General features: G+C 48.9%; 2 protein-coding genes and 1 pseudogene across 4 annotated transcripts; 2 read left to right on the top strand and 1 right to left on the bottom strand.

The window, feature by feature from the left end:
* The first annotated feature begins 701 nt into the window (after positions 1–701).
* On the top strand, positions 702–9,884 carry TGOLN2 (trans-golgi network protein 2). Of its 2 annotated transcripts, none has more exons than XM_037039528.1 (5): positions 702–877; positions 1,110–1,408; positions 1,748–2,251; positions 4,141–4,224; positions 5,555–9,884. In XM_037039528.1, the coding sequence occupies exons 1-5, from the start codon at positions 832–834 to the stop codon at positions 5,558–5,560; spliced, it is 939 nt and encodes a 312-aa protein (XP_036895423.1). In that variant the 5' UTR covers positions 702–831; the 3' UTR covers positions 5,561–9,884. The 2 variants fall into 2 exon arrangements, with proteins under 2 accessions (XP_036895423.1, XP_036895413.1); XM_037039518.1 differs by having other exon boundaries at positions 772–877; positions 1,110–1,417; positions 1,715–2,251.
* Positions 9,885–11,096: 1,212 nt separating this feature from the next.
* RETSAT (retinol saturase) lies at positions 11,097–24,728 on the bottom strand. 2 transcript variants are annotated; one of them, XM_037039454.1, is made up of 11 exons: positions 24,488–24,728; positions 20,182–20,364; positions 19,603–19,844; positions 18,898–19,099; positions 18,061–18,258; positions 16,273–16,392; positions 12,573–12,711; positions 12,181–12,224; positions 11,937–12,103; positions 11,585–11,744; positions 11,097–11,328 (listed from the first exon to the last, which is right to left on the bottom strand). In XM_037039454.1, the coding sequence occupies exons 1-11, from the start codon at positions 24,654–24,656 to the stop codon at positions 11,189–11,191; spliced, it is 1,764 nt and encodes a 587-aa protein (XP_036895349.1). In that variant the 5' UTR covers positions 24,657–24,728; the 3' UTR covers positions 11,097–11,188. The 2 variants fall into 2 exon arrangements, with proteins under 2 accessions (XP_036895349.1, XP_036895342.1); XM_037039447.1 differs by having other exon boundaries at positions 12,181–12,290; positions 24,488–24,727.
* On the top strand, positions 23,462–24,046 carry LOC118982450 (60S ribosomal protein L27a-like; annotated as a pseudogene).
* Positions 24,729–24,829: the final 101 nt, after the last annotated feature.

Raw genomic sequence — 24,829 nt, 5'->3', positions numbered from 1 at the left:
GTGAACATGAATTACTTTTACGACCCAAAGAAGGATGTGTTCTTTAGGAAAGACCTTTGGCAAATTCCAGGGCAGTTTCGTGGAGTTGGAAGAGAGGGGAGACGCAATGCGAAGGCTCCGCTACAAAGGTGACCAAATAGTCTATTCCATGGGAGAGAGCGGAACACAGCATGTGTGTGTGTGCTGCGAGGAAAAGAACCCCGAGAAAGGCCGGCAGAGGGTGGGGTGAAGAGGCACCGGGCTCCTGCGACGTCACTCCCGTGGGACCGTCCACAGGCCGGGGGACTCCGGCTAAGCCCTGCGTGGGCTCGGAAGCATGGTGGGAAAGAAGGCAATGGGGATTGGCGGTCTCTTGTGGGTGCTACTAGGCAAAGAAATCAGAAACGCTCCACAAGAGACCGTGAGACCCCCACCCCCGCCCTGAGAACCGCTGCCACAGCTGGAAAAAATCTCCGGAACTACACACCGCCCCCACCTTTCCCATAACCCCTTCCCTCGTTCGGAAGGAGCTGCCGCTGACAGGCACAGGAAGAGGCGGGGCCGTGGGGGGTACCGAAGCCCTGTGCGATCTCGCGAGAGCAGCAGAGGAGGGACACGCAGGCTGCAAGATGCGGTTCCTGGTTGTGTTGGNCCCACCCCCGCCCTGAGAACCGCTGCCACAGCTGGAAAAAATCTCCGGAACTACACACCGCCCCCACCTTTCCCATAACCCCTTCCCTCGTTCGGAAGGAGCTGCCGCTGACAGGCACAGGAAGAGGCGGGGCCGTGGGGGGTACCGAATCCTTGTGCGATCTCGCGAGAGCAGCAGAGGAGGGACACGCAGGCTGCAAGATGCGGTTCCTGGTTGTGTTGGTCCTACTGAGCGTTGCAGCGGCGGGTAAGACACCCCCCCACCCCCGCAAAGAAAATGTCCCACTCTCGCTCCGGACACATCATCCTCATCATGGCTGGTGTCCATCTGTGCTTGCTTCTTCCCTGCCAGACCCGTCCCTCCCTTCGCCTTCACCCTCACCACCAACGTTTGCCAGTTGCCCTAGTTCGTTCTAGCTCTGAGGATTCCTTTTTCCCGGCCTGCCTTGCTTCAAGGCCAACTGGTTTCTCTCTTTCAGGAGCCGCGCTGCCCATTTCTCTTTCATCAGTCGATGAAAAACTTCTCAATCGGGAGAAGGGAAAGATTCCAGAAAGAGTCCCCAGCCAGACCTCCTTGAGTTATCTGTTTAAGAGGGAGAAACGCGCTCCCGAAGATCTGCCCAAGGAAAACGACAATGCTGAGTTGACCATGCCACACCTGTCCATCGAGGACAGTTCTGACAGGTCCCCTCAGGAGCACCAGCCAGTGAAAGACACTTCTGACAGGTCCCCTCAGGAGCACCAGCCAGTGAAAGACACTTCTGAAAAGTCCAATCAGGAGCAGCAGGCCACGAAAGACGCTTCTGACAAGTCCGATCAGGATCAGCAGGCCACAAAACACAATTCTGACAAGTCCCCTCAGGAGCAGCAGGCCACAAAACACAATTCTGACAAGTCCCCTCAGGATCAGCAGGCCACAAAACACAATTCTGACAAGTCCCCTCAGGAGCAGCAGGCCACGAAAGACGCTTCTGACAAGTCCCCTCAGGATCAACAGGCCACAAAACACAATTCTGACAAGTCCCCTCAGGAGCACCAGCCAGTGAAAGACACTTCTGACAACTCCCTTCAGGAGCAGCACCAGCCAGTGAAAGACACTTCTGACAACTCCCCTCAGGAGCACCAGCCAGTGAAAGACACTTCTGACAAGTCCCCTCAGGAGCACCAGCCAGTGAAAGACACTTCCGACAACTCCCCTCAGGAGCACCAGCCAGTGAAAGACGCTTCTGACAAGTCCCCTCAGGAGCACCAGCCAGTGAAAGACACTTCTGAAAAGTCCAATCAGGAGCATCAGCCAGTGAAAGACACTTCTGACAAGTCCCCTCAGGAGCACCAGCCAGTGAAAGACACTTCTGAAAAGTCCGATCAGGAGCGCCAGCCCACAAAAGATAGTTCTGAGCCTGAAGGGGGTTCTCTACCCAAAGAGAAAGAAATGCTTGGCCCTGCCTCTGGAGAGAGCCATGAAGGGACACTTTTAGATTCCACAAATAGGAAGAAGGTTGATCTTTATAAGGACAATCTTGGAAGTGCCAGTGCAGAGAGCAGCCACTTCTTTGCTTATTTGGTGACAGCAGCCATTCTTGTTGCTGCCCTCTATATTGCCTATCACAACAAGCGGAAGGTAAGTCAACAGTTACCTTAAGAGGAATGGGGTATCCTCTCCCTTGAGAATTTGGTGTATGTACTGGTATTCATCACTTACTTGCCTGTGAGTACTGGGGATTTCCAGACATTCCAGTTTTGTTTTCAGATCCTGCTAGGCTCTACTCTTGTTTTATAAACTATTTTCATGTCTGTTTTCTCTGAGTGCTCTCTGCTGCTACATTAGGGACATTAGGTGCTAAGTGAGGACGTTATTACCAGTCTGACCTGAATGGGGGTCTCCTCCTATAATCTTGAACTTAGATCCTTCACAGCCTCAGAGGACCTGAGTAACTGACAATTTGTGAGTAGTTAAAGCATTTATTTTCCTGTTTCCACTCTCAAGATAGTGTACCATTTCTGAGTGTGTGTCTTCCACATGCAGTGGCAGAAAGAACAGTTACACTGTTTTTGACACCCACAGCAGAGAGCCCAGGGGTTATCGTCTACAGTAATTTCAATTTCTGATTAGAAAAAAGACCAGAAAGTTCATGGATATACACATCTTTTACTTCTTATTTTTTAAAGATTTTACTTATTTATTTTTAGATAGGAAGGGAGGGAGAAAAAGTGGGACAGAAACATCAATGTTTGGTGCCTCTTGCATACCCCCCTCCTGGAGACCCGGCCCAGAATCCAGGCATGTGCCCTGACTGGGAATCAAACCAGCAAACCTTTGGTTCACAGACCAGTGCTCAGTCCACTGAGACACACCAGCCAGGGCTTGTCTTTTACTTGTTTAGCAGGGTTTGGTGTGAACTAATATCTGTGTCACTTAGCAATCACTCCAGTGACAAAATGATTGCATTCTTTATTGAGCTCTTAAGAATTGAGTACATAGTTTCTATAGCCTGGTCAAAACTGGAGAGCTCAATTCATGATGGCCATAAGGCCTATGGCTATAAGGAATGAGTGAAGACATTTAGTTAAAGTGGTACACTTCTTATTCTACATCCAACATCATGGAGAGTAACCTTAGGCATGAAGTGAGCGTGGTATGGCTAAGATGAAGCAAAGTGTGGAGTGAAAGTGTGCATTAGCAGAAAAGGAAAATAATGGCTTATGATTTTTTTAAAGATTTCATTTTTAGAGAGAGGAGAAGGGTGGGAGAAAGAGGTGGAGAGAAACATTGATGGGTTGCCTCTCATACATGCCCCTGTAGGACACCAGACCCGCAACCCAGGCATGTGCCCTGACCGGGAATCGAACTAGCAGCCTTTCACTTTGTGGAATGACGCTCAGCCAACTAAGCCATGTCAGTCAGGGCTGCTTATGATTTTTGCAAAAGGAAAGAGATGTCTTAGCTTGGAGCTGTCCAAGGAAGAGGTGGCAGATCTCTGATTGAATACTCTTGAGTAAATCAATGGACTCCCACAAGCTAGAGCCCAGAACAGCCTTCCTCCCTTCGTTATTTTCTTTTCTTTTTTTTACAGATTTTATTTATTTATCTTAGAGTGGAAGGGAAGGAGAGGGAGAGAGAGAGAGAGAGAGAAATATCAATGTATGGTTGCCTCTTGTGTGTCCCCTGCCAGGGGCCAGGAACTGGCCTGCAACCCAGGCATGTGCCCTGACTGGGAATCGAACCGCGATCGTGTGGTTCGCAGGCCCGCGCTCAGTCCACTGAGCTACACCAGCCAGGGCTCCCTTCGTTATTTTCTATTTAGCAGTATACTAAAGCAGATTCTAGTAGAACTAAGCCCTGTCCTCCTTAAAATTGTTATAATTTAAACAGGTTTCATGGGTGTACTGCTCTTTTTACTGTCAGGGTTATTAACAAATATACTGCCAGGTGATTACTTCTGATTTCAGAGACTGAAATATGTCATTATAGAATCACTTGTTAATGATACTCTTTTTTTCTTTCCCCAGATTATTGCTTTTGTCCTGGAAGGAAAAAAATCCAAACTTACTCGGCGGCCAAAGGCCAGTGACTACCAGCGTTTGGATCAGAAGGTAAGGAAGGAAGACCCAGGTCCATAGGAGGGCTCTGCAGTCTCAGCTGGGCCCAGCAGTGGGCTTGCATTTGGCATAGAAACACCAACTGGTTATGGGGGTGCTGCTACCATTGCCCCTGCCCTTTTCAGACCACCAAGTAGAGACATCAAATGTGCACGTCTATAGTGTTAGAGGTAAGAGACCTTTAATTACTTCGCAACAGCTCCCTCCTTTGACAGAGGAGGAAAGTCAGGCCGAGAAATCATTTTTTTTCCTGTAAAATCCCACCTCAAGTATGTGGCACAATCAAGGCCTGATGGCAGCTCCCTAGGCTCCCATCCTGTGCTTTTTTGTCTTACATCAGCACTTCACGGATTTTCTTAGGCATTGTGATAGAAAGCAGTCTAATGCACTAGCTGTGGGATAGAGCTTTGCTCCTGCATTTGTAGGAGGTTCCTAGATGGCATAAATGCTGCTGGTACCACACATTAGGGAGCAAAGCACTAGACTACACTCCCTGGAAATAAAGGAGTCCAGAAACATAGGCCTCCAGCTTCCCAGATCAGCCCTGCTAAGCACTGTTTACTAGATTTCCTGAGTGCAGCCAACCCATGCCCCTGCCAGAAAGCAAAGACCTTCTTCCACCCTACAGCAGCAAGAGCTGAATAAGGTTCTCCTAAAAGGCAGCTGTCGAAGTGCGCAGTGTACTCCCACTGCCTTGCTGCAGGCAGGCACCTTTCCTTTCCCCTTCTCTGTAGCAACAGCAAGGGCATTGGTGAAGAGTTGTTGGTGGCCCAACTGCAAGTTGTTCCCAGACTTCCTACAGGGAACACAGTTCACATGTACAGCTTGTACCAGCTATAGAATAAGGTACTCGGCTCAGAACATCTTTGCTGACTGGCCCCATAGGTCAACTTTACCGTATAACGCTGGCCAAGCACCTTTCCAGATAGTTGCCTTTAAGGATTACCTATCACCCCCCTTTATTTATAGTTTTTTCTGATTTTAAAAAAAGTACATGTAAACAATTCAAAAACAATATAGAAAGGTAAAAAGCAGAAGCCAAGATTCTCAAATTCCCTCCAAGTGTGTATTTTCTAGTGTATATTTTATTTATGTATATTTAGTGTATATTTTTATCAAACCGACTTGTAAAATAATTTTAGGTGTTTTTATTTTATCAATGGCTGCTTTTATGATGGAGGGTCAGTTTGTCTTAATTCTGGGGGTTTTTTTGAGCTTCAACTCCTTTAAGATCTTTTTCCCCCAAAAATCATGGCAGTAAGATATATTCCTCTGGAAGAAGATGAATGAATGTTACCAGTGTATTGTGTTATTTTCGTTTCAGATGTGATTTTTCTGTTTTTGAGAACCTCGTCCTCCCTGCTGATTTGTTTCTAAAGCAAGAGAAATGAAGAGCAAAATACTGTGAACTAAGGGATACCCCCTAGAGTTTGGTGGCAGTCAGGACTGGCAGAGGCAGGAGTTTGGGGGGGCATTGCTTTGGTTTTTGCACCTGCACTTTGGTGACCTTGTCCTCCTGTGCTCCCGTTACCTGCGCTGGCGTCTTCCTCCCTTGCCTCCTCTGACTGTGCGTAGGAGTGAGCATGTGGGAACCCAGCTTTGACCAAAGGGAGATCCCAGTCCTAGGCAGGGTAGTACTGCTGACTGCCTTCCCTAGGGCCTTGGCTCTACAGTCGAGTTACCCCTTGAAAATAGCATTGCACTTGCCACTATTTATGTTTGCAGGCCTAGGAGAAAACTCAGGAGGTTGAGGTACTTTTCTACCTGGGCCTCTTACTTTGAGGAGGGGTGTGCCCTGGAAGAGATATATAATGTGAATGCTGTGGGGCAAAAGGCTACATTGAACACAATTTTTTTTCAAAGGCTTCAGCAGCAAACCAAAACAGCTTTAAAAGAGTGCTTTACTGCCTGCTACCTGAAAGTTCATCCTGTCTAGTTTAAGTTCTTCACGTGTTTATGATATTTTCATATGACTAAAGACAAAGTGAATCAACTTCCATTTGGTTGTACTGAACATTAAACTGAACTGGGGGATTCTGGGAGTAAAGCTAAGGCTGTAAAGCCACTGTTCTCATCGCAGATTTTTAAAAATATACTTATGATTATTGAAACACTCTTCTTCCTTACAATCATAGCAGGAACTTTTTAGAATAGGGTAAGTCCATGCTTTGTACGAGAGAATGTATAGAAGGATTTTGGTTTTGGTCTGCATTGTTTTCAAAGGTCTTTTATGAAATAGGTTCCCCACAAACTCTATTTTGCCTGTCTTGCCTAAAAGAGAAAAGACATATTTGGAAACTAACTGTACTTTTTTTTTACCTTAATCTAATTAATGGTCTTCCCAACTGATATAGAATGCTAAGGGTAGTTAGAAAAATTCTTCTGTCCCATGGGGAGAGTTATTAAAATTTAAGAAATTTAGAGTTCCCCTAGGGTCACTGAGGGTAGTGTCTTAGATCAAGCTGTTTGAAGTCTTATGTAAATCTATTCTAGTCATGCTACCCCATTACAGAGAGCTGACAACAAGTTGTTACTGCAGAGGAAAAACCGAAAACAGCTGATCTCAGGAAATATGAGTGTGGGAAGTGAGGGGAATTCTGTGCTGCTGAAGAAGTCAGTCTACAGAAGGGACCATCGCGTTTGTCCTATTAGCTTCCACCTTGCTTAAAACAGTTCCTGGCTTTGAGTTGAGATTTTCGTGCAGTGCAGGTGAAGATCAAGAATCAATGAGTGCTCTACTTCTGCACCCGTATTATAGTGGAAACCTTTCTTCCAATCAGAGGAATCTTCTAGCAGGCTCCCCTAGCATTCCCTAAGACCGTGGTTATTTTATTCCCTTTTCTGTCTCCCCTGTCCCTGCCTTTCCTCCTCCTCTCCAAAGTTTTCTATTTCTGCCTCTCTAGCACTTTTCCTCCAGCCTTTGTGCGTGCACAGGTACCCTCCCTCTGCCCCACTCCTGCAACCATCCGTCTTATTCAGTCTGCTGTTCAACTGCTCCAGGAAGTATTGCTTCCATTATTTTGCCATTTATTCTCTTCATAATTTTTTACAAACTCACTTTGGTCCCTGCCTTTCTACTGTTTTTCTGTAGGTTCAGATCCAGTGACATATTGTCAAAACGTAGTCTTGACCTTGATAGAATTGGACACTACTGACCATCCAAATAGAAATTACCATCTTGTGGTTTCTATGACATACTCCCCTGATGCCACAAACTCCTTGGCCTCACCCTATGCTGATGGGAGAAAGGGCCTCAAAGGCAGTTCTCTCTATTCCTTTGTCTCCTCAGAAATTCATTCATTCTTCACCCTCTGAGTTGACTACAAAGTCTTTGTCCTTGGCCTAGTTCCCAGAGGAACCAGTCCTGTTTTGTGTTGAATATTTCAGCACGGTTGTCCTGCTGTCACTGAAACTGAATTCCTTCTACCCATTAAACTGCCTCTCAACTGCCTGATTTCTTCTATCCTCTCAACCCCAAACTACATACTTTTACCATTTTTATCACATCACAAAAATCTTGTCCATTTAAAAAAAATACTCCAGCTATAGTCTTTCTTTCCATTTTCCCTGCTTCCTTGTCCCATACCCACTCTTTCCTGGATTTTTTTTTTTCAGGAACCACTTTAATTGGTTCTCCCATCCATCTTCTCTTACGAACATAGAGACCAGATTGATTTTAATACTTGCCCAGATCTGAAGCTTCTGTTTGCATCCCTCATGGCTTAGAGAATGGAGGTTATAGGCTCTGTAGGATTCAGGACTCTGCATACGGGCACTCGTCTGCCAGTCTTTCTCTGCATCCTAGCCAGACCAAAGGCCCCTCATGTTGGGTACCTGTCTAGGCCTCTGTGCTTTTTGTTCGGGCATTCCCCGGTTTCCCAGTTATTCTATGGTTAGGTTGCCCTCTCTTCTCTTTTTTTCCTTACCTCCCAAGAATTTGTTTCCTCAGGGCCCAGCTCAGGTTTTCCCATGTACCTCCCTAACACCCCCAGCCTTGGGATTGACTCTTTTTATTCTTTAATAGCTCTTAATAATGTGTCACAAATTTTGAAACTTCAGCAAAATGGCAGTCAGTATTTGATGTCTCTGGTCTCCCCAAGAAAACCAAGCTACCCGAGGGAGTGCCCCGGGCACCATCTGCATGCTGCCTAGCATGGTGACCTCTCTGGTACTTCAGTTCACTTTCTTCTCCTAGCAAAAGGAGATGTGTTCTTTGATCCGGACCTCTGGGCGTGACTTAACAGAGGGCTCACAGGGCTCTTTCTGGTTATTGGTTGCTGTCCCCAACTGATGGATTTTGGTCATAGAGGAGAACAGAAAGAAAGGTTGTTTTAAGAACCTAGAGGGTTGGTATTGCTGTGGAATCCACATATTCTACTTTTTGAGCCTCTGAGAAATATTTCAGAGGTGAAATATTTCTTGTGGTGAGAGTACAATAGAATTTAAGCTTCACTTAGAAATTGCACTGAAGGAAATCTCTTACACCAAAGGAAAACTTGTTTTCTGGGTAGTTTTTGTTTTTTGAAGATTTGAAGCATGTTTTTCTAGAGATTGTGTGTGGATGAGGGTGAGCTGGCTGAGGTATCTCTTAAGCCCGGGCGGTCAAGCAAGAATGTACAGGAGTCTGAGAGAGACACCCCTCTCTAGACAGCTTTAGGCTTCCCTTCCTGCCCCAAGCTTTTGATTTGAAGGGTGATTTCTGTCAGGAGGAATCTAATCTATGCTTCGGTCATGGATGGTAATGGAGGAACTTGTTCCCCTGCTGGATTACTGAGCAGAATTATGTAGAATCCATTCCTGGACTCTGCGGGAGCAGAATACCTGTCATACCAAAAAGCTAGACAAGTTGGAAAGACCAATTAGTTTTTTATACACTTTTACATTTCTTTTCCCATCATGGCTTTTAATGAAATATTTGGTAGTAGACTTCTAAACCTCTAAAATTACCCTGATGGTGATTCTCATTTTGTTCTCTAATTCATGTCAATTAAAGCAGAAAAAAAAAAACAAAAGGAAGCCTGCCTCTTGTTTGTAAAGGGCAAGTTGGTACATAATGCTGCATGTGTGATGGAAGGTAGCACGCTTTGCACATGCTGAATGTTTGCACATGCTGAATCGTTTGGACAGGGAGGAGTGTGTGCTATATACCAGACCTGGTAGTTTCTGCTAGCCGTTTTCTGAAAATTCTTGCTGGGGGGATTGTTTAGCATGGCCTTGCTTAAGGATCCTGGGAAGAGATTTTCAGGTTTAGTTGAACTGTATATCCAGAGCAAAGACTGAATCTCAAGTTAGAAACTCCTCTGTGAAAGGGTTGACTTTGAGCTGTATAGTTTCAAGCTGCCAACAAAGCCAGCCTCTTCGCACTGATATATATATATATATATGAGATATTCCTTTAAGTCAGAAATCTACCATGTTAAATGATTGTTGAGATTGTTTCCCCTTTTTGTTTACCTAATTAGTAGATTGCCACTGTTTTGCAGTGTTTTATATTTTCAGCTTTTGTAACTTAACTGTAATTTTTTTAAAGCTTGTTTGGTCTAATGATAAATATTTTTCGGTACCTAATGTTTCACTGAGCTTCTATGAATGCTACTTGATGTAATTTTGTATTATTGCACAGAAACTGAAATAAACTTCAAATATTAAAGCCACAGATCATTTTATTTTTTTAACCTTTAGTCTCCATTTACCTTCCCATCTAATGTCCAATAAACAGGAAACGCCATTCTGGACTTTGTACACATTCTGTAGCATTCCCTGCTTCGAAGGTGATGGATTTCCAACCCCGCATCTCCTCCCCACCAGGCAGCCTGCTCTAGGTCTAGGAGGTAGCTAACTGGGCCCTTAGTCATTATTCATTCAGTTACCTCTTGGCATTTGTCCTTTGCTGTACTGCTGGCCTGGAATGCTCTTACAGCCGGCTTCAGCCCCATGAAGCCACCATTCCAGTCCTGTGCCCTGTGAACACCACCCTTTGCTATCTTTGGAAGATAAGCCTTGAGGCTCCATGAGGGTGTGTCTTGGTGCTGGCACATTAAGAACCCAGGGTCACCCTCATTATAAGGACAACAAACCTAGGGCCTTAGCTGCATACGAATTGGATATTATCTTGTAACACATACCTTGTGAAGTAATAGGTCTTTTTATTACCTCCAGCCCCCACTACCACATTGAACCTATCACAGGTCTTCACCCTCTGAAAGAGCTCCTGGAACCTGCCAAAAATAGGATCTGGAGTCCTCTGAGCCTATGAAACGTTGACCAAAACCTCACTAGGCACCTTTTTCTTTACCGGTGTAGACTGCGGCACTGCACTATAAGTGGATGAGGAGAAGCCTCGAGACAGCTGGCCTAGCACTTTCAAGGGTTCTAGCCACCTGACCAAAGAATATTCAGTTTGATTGCTGAGTTAGGAGGAATGGGTGTGAGGCACAGAGCACTGCTTAATGAGATATTAAGGCTATCTGAATTGGTAGCTGCGCGCCCCACCCCCTGGCCTTTTATTAGGGCTAGCATGTTATAAAAGGTATGAAAGATCATCCCTGCCCCAGCTAGAAGAGCTTCATTTGAAGAAATGTGCCCTGACGGGTGTGGCTCAGTGTACTGAGCATGGGCCTGTGAACCAAGGGATTGCGGTACAATTCCCAGTCAGGGCACATGCCAGGGTTGTGGGCCAGTTCCCAGCAGGGGACGCACGAGAGGCAACCATACATTGATATTTCTCTGCCTCTCTCCTTTCCTTCCCTTCCCCTTCTAAAGATGGATGAATAAAATCTTTAAAAAAAACAAAACAAAACTGTGATCTGTGCTAGACCTGTGTCGGATCTCCATTCAGAAATCAGAAACAAATGAGAGTGCTTTACCTGAGCAGAAACTAATGCTAAAAGACAGTATAGCTAAGTCACGGGCTGTGCCACAGCACTGGCCAAATTCCTCTGACTCATCCCTGACTGGACTAATTCTTCTTCTTTTGTGCCTGGATCCTTGAATGAAGCTTCTTGAGGTCTAAGTACAAGTTCCGCTTCAGGACGGCACCGCTGCACAGAAGGGCCCCTTGCAGGGCCCCCATCAACCCACAGGTGAAGACATCCTGGCCTAGGAGACAAGAGCAGAGACCCATGAGCAGCCCCCCAAGTAGGAGAGAGGGCAAGGGCTCTCGTGTTCATCCCTCAGTGCTGGGCCACCCCGAGATAGCTTCAGATCAGGCCCAGGATCCATGTCCTGCAGAGGCAGCCCCGGGCGCGCGTAGGAGGCTGTGGGGGCAGAAGGGCCCAAAGATCCAAGTGGAGGACTATGGGTGATAGGGAGGCCTTGGGTCTCAGCTCTTGGCAAGATGAAGCTGTCAGTGTACCTGTCAGGTAGAGGTTGGGGATGGGGCTTTGGGCCCTGATGGAGGCTATTCCTTGAGGATGCAGGCGGCTCAGGTTGTGGTCAGCCCCATAAGTGGCACCCCGGAAAGCAGCCAGATAGAACTGACTAGTCAGCGGCGATCCTCCAGTCACACTGTCCACCTAAGAGGCAAAAAAGGCAGCCACAGGAACTTTGCCAGATCCTCATTTCTTCCTCTTCTCTTGAATGAGCTGACAGCCTGCACGGGTTCCCTGCCTTCCCCAGAGCTCAGTTATCTCAGGGTATCACTTCCCTGCCCTGAAGAAAAGGGGGAAATGGCACCAAGAGTTACCACAGCCATATGGCCTACCTACCTTTCCCTTCAGCTGTGGGAACAGCTTCATGACAACTGACAGGGAGGCTTCAACAAAGGTGGCTTTCAGGGTCTCATAGTCGCTGCTCCGCTTTCCATTTGGCTCCTCCCGCCACTCCTCAAACCACTCGTAGGAGGTGGGCACCAGCACGATCATTGTGGACCGGTCTTGGGGTGCAAAGCCAGGGTTACTGCTGCCTGGCCCCTTCCTACCCCACCCCCTCCCCCGGGACCTCAAGCCCCACCTGGAAATCGGTCCTCCCACGTTGGGTCCTTAGCTGATGGGCAGCTGATGAAGAGAAGAGGCATGTGTGCTGCCGCCTTTTCCCTGGGCATAGAGAGGTAGCGCTCCATCCTGAGGGTGAGAGGGGTGTGGCTGTCAGTCCATGGCCTTGGTCCTCACCGCCACCAGCACCACCCCAAGGACAGTTCATTGCCAGGGATGCCACTTAGCCCCCAGGGATGAAGCTGAGGCACAGCCTGGGTGTGGAAAAAGCCCTTCCTGGGGTAAATTATTGCCCACTTCCTCCCATTCCACTTCCTGCTGCTGACTCTCCAGGGTCAGGGAGGAAGCAGGGGTCTATGGGCTGTGGGCCCGTGCTGACACTCTTGCTCCCCCGACACACACATGCCTTACGCTTTGTCCATGTCTGTGTCAAAATAAACATAGTAGTTGGTGGACTGCAGCCCCAAGTCCTTCTTGGTGCCTCGTAGGCAGATGAAGACAGACAACATGCCCAAACCTGGCTGCACCATCTCCAGCTGCTGCTTCACACCTGCCAAAGACAGCTGGTGAGGACTGTGTGCACTGTGGCCCAAGGTGGCCACCTGCCACAGACAGCCTGCTGAGGCCACTCACTGTACCTGCAGCCTAGCCTCAGTTGCCAGCCTAGCGCTTAGGCTGTTTTTTATCATGCTATTTCAACTATAACTGTTGAAATAACAATTAGTTGGCAGGGCCTGCTCTCTTGTCTCCTCCCTGTCAAGGATACAACTCCAGACTGACTCTTCCACCTCCACCCACCTCTCTAGCACCGTAGAAGCCGGTGGTACGCAGCCTCCCTAAGCTAGAGCTCAGCACCTGCAGGACTGTCTCAGGCTGCCGCCAACCTTCCCCTAATGTCTGAAGTTAGGAGTCATGGCTGGGCTCCGTGCTATAAAGACCACACATATGAACAGTAGTTTGGTGTGAGCCTGAATTCCAGTATGAACTTCAATACAAGGCACCTAATAAATAAATATATACAAATCATAATGTGCAGTAGAGTCAGTACAAGGCTTCGAAATGGTAAGCAATACAAAGGAACGAATGTGAACAGCGTTCCTGGCACGTGGCATTTCAGGGTTCAGCGGGGGAGGAGGGAAGAACAGCACTATGAAGGGAGGCAACGGCCATCTGATGTCCCCTGGGACTGAAGCTGCTGGGCTTCCCCACCTCTTAGTAAATCACCCCAGACTAGTATTCCAGAAATTGCTCCTACAATTCTTATCCTTTGTCCCCATTCGGAGCCCCAGCCCCAACAGCTGCTTGAGGGATAACACTGGTTGCTCCGCTTAATTCATTTTACAACTATTTGTCGAGAACCTGAAATGTGCTGAACCCTCTGCAGGCCCCAGAGGGTCCGGTAACGAGTCGGACATGCTGCCTGTCTGCTGAAAAAGAGGCTCTCCTGAAATGAGCTGGACAGCCTCACAGAGGCTGCAAAGAACTGAGTGTTCCAGGTAGTGTAACCATAGAATCTGTCAAAAACAGGCCACTTTTAAGAGCAAAAGGGACCATTATCATAATTACAGTAAGACAACTGGCCTAAGATTTACAGACGCCCCGCCGTGAGGAGGGAACGGGAACGTGCACGTCTGCAGCTGCAGTCGGGAGCAGTGGACCTCCCTGGGGCCGCAGAAGCACCTTGTTGCCTGGGTCCCAGCGTCCGGGGGTAATCCCACTGCTGGCACTCTCTCTCCAGGTGGGTTTGGGTGGGAGAACCAGCAGCCCAGAAGTGAAACCCCCTAGGCCTTCTGAAGCCCCTTAGAACAGCAACTGCCTCCACCCAGCCCCTTTGCCCTTTCCCCTACTAGAAGAAAGGAACCCCATACCTGGCAAAAAAATATATATAACCTAGGGTCCCAAAGAAGGCACAGTTACACCAACCCTTTCTTCTCCACACCAGCCCTCACTTCCTTTACTACTGTGATTAGACCAGGCTTTCCCACTCAGATGTCCTCTCTGAACCATCCCTAGTCACCACCTCAAGGCTCAGCAGTGAGGTTTAAGAAAGGCACTCCCATTCACAAAGGTTCCCTCTGCCTGACTGTCCCACCTCCACCCATAACCCCACCTGCTCCACCTGTCCCACAGGCCAGCAATACATGGTTCCCATCTCTGACATGGAAACAGAACTATGGAAATGTATACCCCCAACAGCAAAGAAACAAAAGAGTCCTGCCACTGGGATCTCTGAATTAAGCATCATCTCCGCCACTGCCTAAAATGTTCTCAAACTGGGATTTATCTGGGGTAGCATCCAGCTCCCCAACCAAGGAGGCAATTGGTCCTTATTGGTCCTTCAGCCATGGGGGCTGCTGCCATTAGCCTATTTTCAGGGCTGAGCTATCTAAGCACAACGAGAACTACTATACGGTGAGAAAAGGCAGGCTGGAAAGGTAACATGGCTGCCTGGAGAGAAGACAGACCTGGGTGGGACCCCAGGATCTGTTAGAAGACAGTGGCAGGGATCAGAGATCCTGAGAGACAGGGGGGCAGGAAGTACCAAAGGCAAAATCTGGTGGCCAGTCCACCCTGCCCTACCGCACTGTCCTGCACTGGGCAGTCTCAGCCTCACCCCACCCAGCTCACCCAGTCTGAGGGAGGAGGCCTTCACCAGCAGCGGATGCTGGCTGAGGCCCAGCTAAGTAAGGCAAAGGAACGAGAAGGCTGGTTTTCAGTAGAACATATACCTTGGAGCCAAGTACAACTGCCACCCACCCTCTCCCTGACAAGGAAATCCAGGGCCTCGCTTTTCTGTCGAACCCACTTTCCTGCCCACCCTCCAGCTCCTCAGAGAGTAGCCACCGCCCCCATTTGGGGGTGGAGAGCCCCTTCCACTGCTCTCTGGGCTGATCCTCTGTGCCTTTCCATCTCGACCGCATACAGCTGCTCCCGTCTCTCCACCTGCAGCCCCAGCCAGAGGCCTTTAGCTACGCCCCCTCTTACCCTGCTGGATTACTGGCCCCCTCCATGCCAGCGGCCTCCTTCCTGCAGGTCACTCCAGTGGCTTGTAGTTACACAATATCCTAAAGTCCATTTCAAATCAGTTACCTCTCACCTAACTTGGGCTGAGCCACGTTGTTCCTCACATGCTGACCTGCTCCCTGCCCCTTTCAGTGAGGCCTTGTCTCTGGAAGCCCCATGCTTCTCAGATGAGCGGGGTCAAGAGCATTCTCATCTCAGCGTTGCCACCTGTGGTTAGGTGGCCTTGAGAAATTCTTTCCCCTGCAAGGCCTCTGTTTCCCCAGCCATAAACATCAGGATGATGATGGCTCCTCACCAGGTGACTATGAGGGTCAAACACAATGGCCTACCCAGGGCCAGTCATTACTATGTCACCTGCTCCCTCTCCTGCTCCTCCACAAAGACAGACTCTTCTTTTTAGACATGACTTCTCAGAAGAGATGACTGCACTGAGGTTTATTTCTACCTGGCACCCAGATTTTGAGCCCAGGCCTCAAGGAAGAGAAGCCAAAAGGGTATGCCTGCAGCAACAGCTCCAATGAGGAGCTGGCCCTGAAAGAGGCAGAAAAATATACCCTTGTTTCCCAAATAAGGCACACAACAATTATATCAAGCCTTCCTCCACAGCAGCCTTAGCTTCCCCTACTGATAATGTCGGACCAGTCTTTCCCACTCAAAATAAGTGAGGAATTAGGGAAGGAAGAAGAATTCATAGACAAACTTAGTGAAAACCCAAGAAATGTTCCTTTCGGACTCTGCCCACCACCATTAACCATTAGAGAGATGATCTAAGATCTAGGAAAACTGGAAATGGGCAACTCAGAATGGAAACTTAGGAGAGGGGAGGGAAGAGTAGTTCAGATTACGAGGAGAAGGGAGCAAATATGCCAACAATGCAAAGATAAGTAAGGACCACAGGCTCTTTGGGGTGATGTGATACAAAGAAGTTGTTTCCCAACCCTCACACAGAGGCCTTGCTGGCAGGAAGTCAGAGACCAGTGTGTTCACCTTTTCTGCTGAAGGGCAGTCAAAGGGCAGCCACCACCCTGGGGCAAGCATCAGCCAGCCAATAGGGAAGCTGGGAGAGGGCCTCGCAGCCTAGTCTTACCTGGCAGGCAGTGGGCGTTCTCTGGCAATAAGTACGTGTAGGTATTGAACAGTCCTGCATCAGAGATCACGATGGGGCAATAGATGTTCACCAGCTCTTGACCCTTCTTTACACTGACACCTGCAGGCACAAGAACTTGACTGAGGTTCTGTGTACTCCAGGAGAGAGAGGAAGGCTCATGTCCCGAACAGGTGTCTCCTAGACTACGCTTCATTTTCTCAGACCTGAGTGTCCAGCCTACCCAGGGCCAGATGAGCATGCCCCAAGCAAGACTGTAAAATGAATAAAACATCCTCAAGCACTCTCAGCAGCCCCCATCACTCTGTGCTCACCTTCCTAGCTTTCTCCCTACCCTGCGTAGGCTCCCTTTTCTTTAGCTAAACCCAACACCCTTTACGCTGACCTCTTGTATCAGCCTTCCACAACGTGGGCCCTGCTGTGTGTCCACCTCACTTCTAGCCACTCACTAAACTATTAGGTACAACCTGCTGATAGTCAACATTTTTTACTTATAGAAACAGCAGTTTCTAATGGTTCAACCTAATATTTTCAGATGCTTAAAATATTCAGCTCTTTCGTATCTCTGTCCCTTCGCACATTCTGTTCCCCTTGCCTGGAATAACCTCTCCCAACCTCTGGCTTGCTTCTTTTGACCCCTTATGACCTGGCTCAAGCACCTTTGCCTTCCTTCACTCTGAGGCCTTCTGTGTTCCCCCATCCTAGCACCCCTATTCACCTGCAGTTTTAGCACGTGCTTCTGTATGCCACTTAAACTGTATCGGTGATCTCCCTATGAGATTGGAAACGGATTTGTCTTTTTATTTTCATCTTTTTATCACCTAGCACATGAAAAACAAATAAATACATTCTAAGCTGAATCTAATTGAATTGATAGATCCACCTTGCTCCATGGACCCCTTTGGCTGGAAGGAGGACTTGCTCGTAAGATGAGAGAAAATCTCACACCGCTGACAGCCACCTCTTTCTTACCACTGGCAAGAAAGAGGTGGCTCTCTTCTCTCTCCTACTTTCTTCTACAAATGTGTTCTCAGAGATCGCTGATGGCCTTTCCTCCCTTGATTTTTTTGGTGCACCAGGCCACCCACTCGCTACCTCCTCCTTAAAAGGTTCCTCTGCTGAATTCACCATCACACCAGCCCTATTTTCTTCAGGCCTCTCTCTGTCCCCTTCCCTGATGCTTCTTAAGCATCCACATGTCATGGATGGCCTGCTCCATTTCTCAGAGTCCTTCATAAAGTTCTCCCATAGTGGGATTTTGACCCTCTGTGCAGATAACAGCGAAGACCTGAGCCAGCACAACAAGATTCGAGGCCCCACTCTGCCATTCACAGGTTGAGGGCAGAGTATTCTGGTGGCCTCCATACAGCCTAGGGAGTGCCCAGGTTATGTATTCGTTCCATTAATCACTCAACAAACATTTATTGAGCGTCTATTATGTGCTAAAATCTATAGACAAAGATTAAAAAGACACAACCCCTCCCTACACTCAGTGAGATCACAGATTACTGGATAGCTATTCTTATCTACTGAATATAAAATTAAGTACTGTTCTTTGCACACCTTGCAATCCTTTATCCTTCCAGCACCCTCTGTCCCTCCAAACTAATTGCTTTCCTGGAGCCCTGCTCTGGGGCAGATTCCAGCCTCTAACCCCTGTGAGGAAGCCAGTTCTGCTACACCCTCTGCCCTTAGTGCTTCCTTTTCCCTGCAGCCCAGGTCTCTCCTACCCCAGCCCAGGGCCCAGGAAGCCCGAAGCAGAACTCTCACCACAGGCTTTTCCAGTTGAGTCCAGCAACACACTCTGCACAGAGGCCCTCGTCAGGACAGCGCCGCCAGCCCGCTGAATCACAGGGATGGTGTGAAAGGCAATTTCACTAGAACCCCCTCGAGGGTAAAAGGCCCCTTTAATGTAGTGGTCAACCACCAGAGCATGCATGGAAAAGGTGGTGTGGCTGGGGGTCACACCTATAGAAGGAAAGGGGGTAAATGTGGGCAGCAGCACCACTCAGAAAGGAGCGTGATTCCTGTCAGAAAACATGCCCTGACTGGTACTGCTCAGGGGATTGAGCGCAGGCCTGCAAACCAGAGGGTCATCGGCTCAGTTCCCAGTCGGGGCTTGGGCCTGGGTTGTAGGCATGTCACCAGTGGGGGGCACACAAGAGGTGGCCACACATTGGGGTTTCTCTCCCTCCCTTCCCCTCTAAAGGTGAATAAATAAAATCTTAAAGAAAAAAGAAAACACACAGCCTGAGTCCGGGGGGTTCAAATGATCACCATGGATAGGGGCAGCCAGAGGGACGGTTTCCATGCAAATATGGGGCACCTTACAGATCCTGGGGTGAGTAGGACTGTCCTCCCTGCAAACTGCCATGTTGCCAAGACCAAGGAGGCCAGTGCTGGTTGAAAAGGAAAATCATCCAATGTGTGGTGGACGTGGGAATTTTCACCAGGGAGTGCAGCAGGTAGGGGGCAGACTCCTCACCAGTAGGGTTTATACCACACTTCAGTTAGCCATGCACGTTCAGGACGCAAGACTAAGAGCCAGGAGGGCACACCTCCTCTCTACAAGCTGCCCAAGGCCCAAGGCCCAAGGCCAGCACCTACCATATGTGGGGAAGATGTAGCTGAGCACTGCCTGGAGCTCCTGAGAGGCAGGCAGCTGCCGCAGGACCTCAGCCAGGCTCTGGGTGGACGCGCGAAGGAATGGAGAGAAACGGGTGAGCAGCCCACACTTGTTGAGGAACTGAGCCACGGGCAATGGGAGGATCTTCATCAAGACGGCATGAATGTCTCCTTTGGCTACCAGCTGAGGAAGAAAATGAGGAGGGCGGCACAGGTCTCATTTCTAGAACTACCGGGACAAAGCCACCATTCCGATCACCTGCACCAGCAGAGGGCCCAGCAACACTTCCCGTTGCCTGAACTCAGGCTCAATTTGGATTTTTAAGAATCTGTACTCTCTGAATTCTTCCCATTCTACACTCGAATGAGCCTTCTGCTTTTCAGTTTCAGTTGCCCAAATTGACCAATATCAATCTGGTCTCAGATGACGTGAGAAAGGATAATAATCAGACCATACAAAAGCCCTCCTGGTCAGGGAAAAGAGCATGGCACTCTGCAGAAGCCAGAATGACAGTGGCAGCTGCCAAGCCCAGGCTCCAGGGATGCAGAGGCCAGCTCAGGTGGGGACTGAGTGCAGGACAGGCAGGACTGTTCCTCCCCCCTGCCTCCCTGACCAGTCACTCCACTAATGAAGAAGGTAAGCCTTTTCAGGAATAAACAAGGGGATCCCACGCATGTCCATGTTACCTTAACCAGCTTTATATATTTGTCAATGGCAGCTTCTTCCTGGGGAAACTTCTCCTTGAGACCCTGAATGTAGGCTTTCTCCCCACTGTACATGGGGAACTCCTTTCGGCCACTGGGCCCTTCTAGTACCATGATGTCAAAGGGAGAGGACAAGGCAACCCAGTCCAGCTGCCCCTCAGTGATCTGGTCCAAGATAAAACGGCCAAAGCTGCCTTCCTCCACCCTCCCAATGTAATGGATTCCTGTGGGGAGACAGAGAAACAGGTATCTTAGGATGGGGGGACTGAACTCTGCAAAGGTGGGCAGAGAAGCAAGGTGAGAAAGGTAGTAGTGCCTGCCTAAGTCTACGCCCAGAGGAGGCCATTCACCCTTGCAGCGGGGAGGAGTTAGAGCATAAACCACTGGTTCCCTGCCCATTTCAGCTCCCAGTGGGCCTGGCTCCCAGACAAGGAAAGAGGTACCCAGAGAGAAAACAGGGCCTCCAAAACAACAGAAATGCCTTGCATCATCCCACAACGACTGCTCCCAGCCTCCTAAGGATAGAGCTATGCTCCCAACCCTTTTCCACACAAACCTTACCTGTGTCAAATTCAAGGCCATTCTTTCCAAAGGTGTGACAACAGCCTCCTGCCTTGGTATGTTGTTCCAGAACCAGAACTCGCTTGCCAGCTTTGGCCAAAATTGCAGCTGCAGCCAGGCCCCCAAAGCCACTGCCAATGACCACCACATCCAGCTTCTCTGGCACACGGCTGACTGAGAAAGCTGCAGCAGAGGGAACAGATGGAGGGCGGGCTTCTCAGGCAAGGGCAGGGCAAGAGCGAAGATATGGAAACTAAAGAAGACTTCTCTAGCTTGTACAATGTGAGAAGAGTCTACAGCAATTCAGCACAGAGCTCCTCATGAAAACATCACAAACACTTTCCTTGGGAAATGCTCAGGACCAGCCAGGCAGATTAAGCAAAGTGATTTGGTTTGATCTGAACTGATTTAACCAAAGTTGCTATGTATGTGGGGACTTTACCTACTTTCAAAGACAGCAGGAATCACTAAACTATTATAGGATCAAAAACAGAAAGCGGACAGCAATACAGGCTGAGAACCCTAAGTGCCAACAAAGAGAATGAAGGAAGGAAGAAAACAAGTCCCGTGAACTAGCTCTTCCTCCCTCCCTCCCTTCTCCTTTCTCTAAAAATAAATAAATAAAAATCTTTGGGGAAAAAAGAATGAGGCATGGTTGTCACAATGCAGTTTAAAGGAGACACACCTTGTGACAACCACATCTCATTCTTGAATAGAGCACCCTAAGTGGCGAAACCCTGTTCAGTGACCGATTTGGCAATCCCAGATGGAACTCTCCTAAAAGGGCTCCCTGTGCAGCAGCCAGCAGCGGCAAGTCGTCCAGGGCTTACTCGCCTGCATCTCCATTGGACAGAGGATCTGTTCTACAGGAGATTCCCAGAACTGCTGCCTGGCCTGCCTCCACGGTGACCAGGAGCGGCACCTGACCCTGTTTCCTCGAGTACTTCAGAAGGGAGGCAGGTAAGTCAGTCCTTGTGGTCACTTTAATCAGCGTTTCTATACCCATTTTGGGAATAGGTTGTTGGAAAGGTAGTTTCAGTTCTGGTGTGCACTTGGTTTCTGATAGGTCGGGCAGGAACTGACTCTGGGAGGCAGGATTCAGGGCCCAACCTCCGTCTAACACTTGGGGGCTGAGGAATGCCTGCCAGGTGATGTTAGACATCCTTGGATAATGATCTCTGGTCTCGTTGTCTGGTATTTCTTTGTGCCTTTGCCTCCTAGGGTTTCAATATTTACAAACCACATACGTGCTCTTCCTCTGCAACCCCAACCCTACTTCCTTTCATCCAGGGGGTGCACTTTCTGAAGCACCTGAAGCTAGGTGGCACTCATGATGAGAAATGGGAATAGCACCCCAGTTTCCTGAACAGCGAGGTTCCCATCAGACAGGCCACACTGCCTTCACGGAGGAGGCTCACGGTGCCCAGTGGAGGCGATCTGGGACAAGCGAGACTAAGCAGCAAAGGTTTGGCTGTGGGACTCCGCCAGGCTACGGCTAACAGTGCAAAGACATATGCTTGGGGTCACATGGAAAGAATTGCTGGTTTTATCTATGAGCTGTCTGAATAAGACTCCCATTGTTGCTCTTCCTCTGAAGGATGAGGAAAAAAATCACATGCCACATCTCTTCAGAGTCTCATTGCTACAAAGAGATGTTCTATTTGCAGGTGTTTGGTTAGCAGGCCTGAGCTCAATCCACTGAGCTACACCAGCCAGGGCTAAGCAGGTGTGATTTCAGAAATTTTACCAAAGGTGTGGTAACACAGGCCAAGTACCCTATGAGTATTGAAAAACTACATTTTTTAAAATGTAATTTGAGTCAGCTTCACTGGACTTACAAAATGATGCAGGGGTGGGCTTCTTAGCCACATGGAAATGACACAGGGAAATGAATTGCTTTTTTAGTAAGATTAAATTTTTTTTCTTTTATTGATTCTAGAGAGAGGGAAAGGGAGGGAGAAAGACAGGGAGAGAAACATCAATAGGTTTCATCTTGCATGGGTCCTGACCAGGGACTGAACCTGCAACCTAGATGTGTGCCCTGACAGGGAATCAAACCTGCGACCTTTCAGTTTGCAGGGTGGCACCCAACCAAGCCACACCAGGCAGGGCATTTTTTTTATTTAAAGATTTTATTTACTCAGTTTTAGACAGAACGGAAGAGAAGGAGAAAGAGAGGGAGAGAAACATCAAGTGTGGTTGCCTCTCATGCACCCCCTACTGGGGACCTGGCCCACAACCCAGGCATGTGCCCCGACCAGGAATCGAACTGGCAACCCCTTGGTTCACAAACCCGCGCACTCAATCCACTGAGCCACACCAGCCAGGGCCATTTTTTTTTTTTTTTAGTAAAATTTTACAGTGGTCTTAAAAAGCAATTTACTAGTTCCCTGTCCATTCATCTGCAAGAATGAGATCACTGACTCTGGGCAGGTGCAGTCATGCATTCCCTCGTGTCAGAGCCCAGTCAAGTAGACTCTCAAGACCTCAGCTTCTTTTCTGAGCAACAGCCTTTTAGTTCCCCCCTTTTCCTCCAAAGCTGTGGGGTGGCTGGGGGTAAGGCAGGTGGAGGTGAGAGAGCTCCCTCTCTGCATTCACAACTCTAAGTGCTTCTAAGCTGTGTCTCCTCCTTGGGGAGTGGCCCCACTCAGCCAGGGCACAGGCCCCTACAGCTTTGGGAGTCTGCTGACTGGCAGCGGGATGGGCTGGCCTGGACACATGCCCTGCCATGGAAGCTGCAGGTGGAGCAGCCCAGTGTTTTGTCACAGCCAGATGCAGTTATGGACGTTTAGGAACAGAACTCTGCACTGCTCAGGTGTGCCCTGGAAGGGAGACAGGTGTGGGAAGGCCACACCACCCAGAACCTCTTTTAGCAGAGTGGGTCTGAATCGTGGCATGTGAACCAAATCATTAAACAAGGCATCCTGGGCCTGTTCTCTGCCTTTCACAATTTCCACATGCCTGGGACATGGGGGATAAGCCCTGCAGAGGCCTTTTCAGCCCATGTTCTCTAGAAGTCCCGAAGCCAGAGGGCTGAGAGGAACTGGGACCTGTAACTAGTAGTAGGTGAGTCTGCCAGTGTGAGTCTCTACAACCAAGAGAAGTGAGGTAGGGCTTTGGACAGGAGTCCCCTGCGTCCTTCACTTGCTGAAAGTAAATAAAACTACTTTTGACACAACCAGGTCTCATCCTTGAATAGCAGCAAACCCCTTGAGTTGGGTAATAGCCACTGTCACATTAAATGACAGGGCCTGGGCCTTTTTGCATCTCAGCTACCCACATGCCATGCAGACTGAGGAAGACCCAGAAACTTCAGGGTCACATGAGCCACGGCCACTGGCAGCATCTGCCACATTGGCAAGTACAGAAAGCACCTGGGAGGCCCAGGTAATGCTGGTGGGTTGCACCATCACAAGGTCAACTTTGACAAATATCCTCCAGGTCACTTCGGGAAAGTTGGTATGAGGCATGACCACTTAAAGAGGAACCAGAGCTTCTGCCCCACTATCAAGCTTGATAGACTCTGGACCTTGGTCAGTGAGCAGACACGGCTCTACGCTGCCATAAACAAGACTGGAGCTACTCCCATCATTGATGTGGTGCAATCGGGCTACAGAGTTCTGGGGAGGGAAAGCTCCAAAGCAGCCTGTCATTGTGAAGGGCAAATTCTTCAGCAGAAGAGCAGAAGAGCTGAAGAGCTGAAGAGAAGATGAAGAATATTGGTGGGTCCTGTGTCCTAGTAGCCTGAAGCCATGCAGAGGGGAGTTCATTAAATTCTCACAAATGGCACTGGCTGAGGAGGCTCAGTGGACTGAGTGGTGGCCTAAGATTTGGTTCTCAGGTTTGATTCCCAGTCAGGACGCATGCCTGGGTTGTGGGACAGGTCCCCATTTCGGGGCGCACAAGAGTCAAACACACATTAATGTTTCTCTCCCTTTCTCCCCTCTCTCCCTCTCTTCCCCTCTATCTAAAAATAAATAAATAAAATCCTAAAAATAAATAAAATCTAAAAGAAATTCTCACAAGTGAAAAATAAATAAATAAACAAATGACAGGGTCTGGGCTTGACTTTGTTTGGCTTTGCCAAGACCTTGGGAAACGGAGGACGGTGCCCATGCCAATGGGCCCACACTTCTGCAGCCTGCCCAAGCAAAGGCGGAACTAAAGCGGGGCGCCTCCGCGTGCCTGGAGCCCTCTCAGCACTTTACATTCTGAGAAACTGAGGCCCGGACCCGGCAGCCGTCGCCCTACCAGAAAGAAACCGCAAAGCAGCGGAGCTTCAGACCCCAAGGTTTCTTTCACTGACCTTCTTTAAGGACCTTCTTCCGGGACTCCTTGTCGGTCACCAGGGGCGCTGGTGGTCGTTTGACGTCCTCGGAGAAAGGATTCGGGGAACTGCTTGAGAACAGCTCCAGGTAAACTTTGCAGAGGACGGCCAGCAGCAGCACAGCCAGCAGCACCAGTGTAAGCCACATGACGCCGGTCCGAGGACTGGGATGACGCTGATGGCGCTCAGCTTTGTGGCGGTGGTTTTACCCTTAGTTCCGCCCTGCAAGGAGGCGGGGGCAGCTTTTTGGCCAGAATTTTTGGCCAGCTGCCCCGACTCCAGAGCAGATTGACCCTTCCAGCTCTCCATACTTCCTTGGCA

Source organism: Sturnira hondurensis, unplaced genomic scaffold, assembly GCF_014824575.4.
Source record: "Sturnira hondurensis isolate 20B ecotype Veracruz unplaced genomic scaffold, ASM1482457v3 Scaffold0002039, whole genome shotgun sequence".
Classification (NCBI taxonomy): Eukaryota; Metazoa; Chordata; class Mammalia; order Chiroptera; family Phyllostomidae; genus Sturnira; species Sturnira hondurensis.
The sequence above is the reverse complement of the archived record's forward strand: the minus strand, read 5'-3'. Positions and strand labels throughout refer to the sequence as shown.

Excerpts from the sequence above, each read along its gene's own strand:
- RETSAT (XM_037039447.1), bottom strand. The coding sequence starts at position 24,656 with ATGTGGCTTACACTGGTGCTGCTGGCTGTGCTGCTGCTGGCCGTCCTC. Across the intron at positions 12,712-16,272 it reads GAACGCCCACTGCCTGCCAG|GTGTGAAGCAGCAGCTGGAG; the intron begins GTAAGACTAGGC and ends TGTCTTTGGCAG. Across the intron at positions 11,745-11,936 it reads TCCCACAGCTGAAGGGAAAG|GTGGACAGTGTGACTGGAGG; the intron begins GTAGGTAGGCCA and ends TTTGCCTCTTAG.
- TGOLN2 (XM_037039518.1), top strand. The coding sequence starts at position 832 with ATGCGGTTCCTGGTTGTGTTGGTCCTACTGAGCGTTGCAGCGGCGG. Across the intron at positions 878-1,109 it reads ACTGAGCGTTGCAGCGGCGG|GAGCCGCGCTGCCCATTTCT; the intron begins GTAAGACACCCC and ends TCTCTCTTTCAG. Across the intron at positions 2,252-4,140 it reads CCTATCACAACAAGCGGAAG|ATTATTGCTTTTGTCCTGGA; the intron begins GTAAGTCAACAG and ends TTCTTTCCCCAG.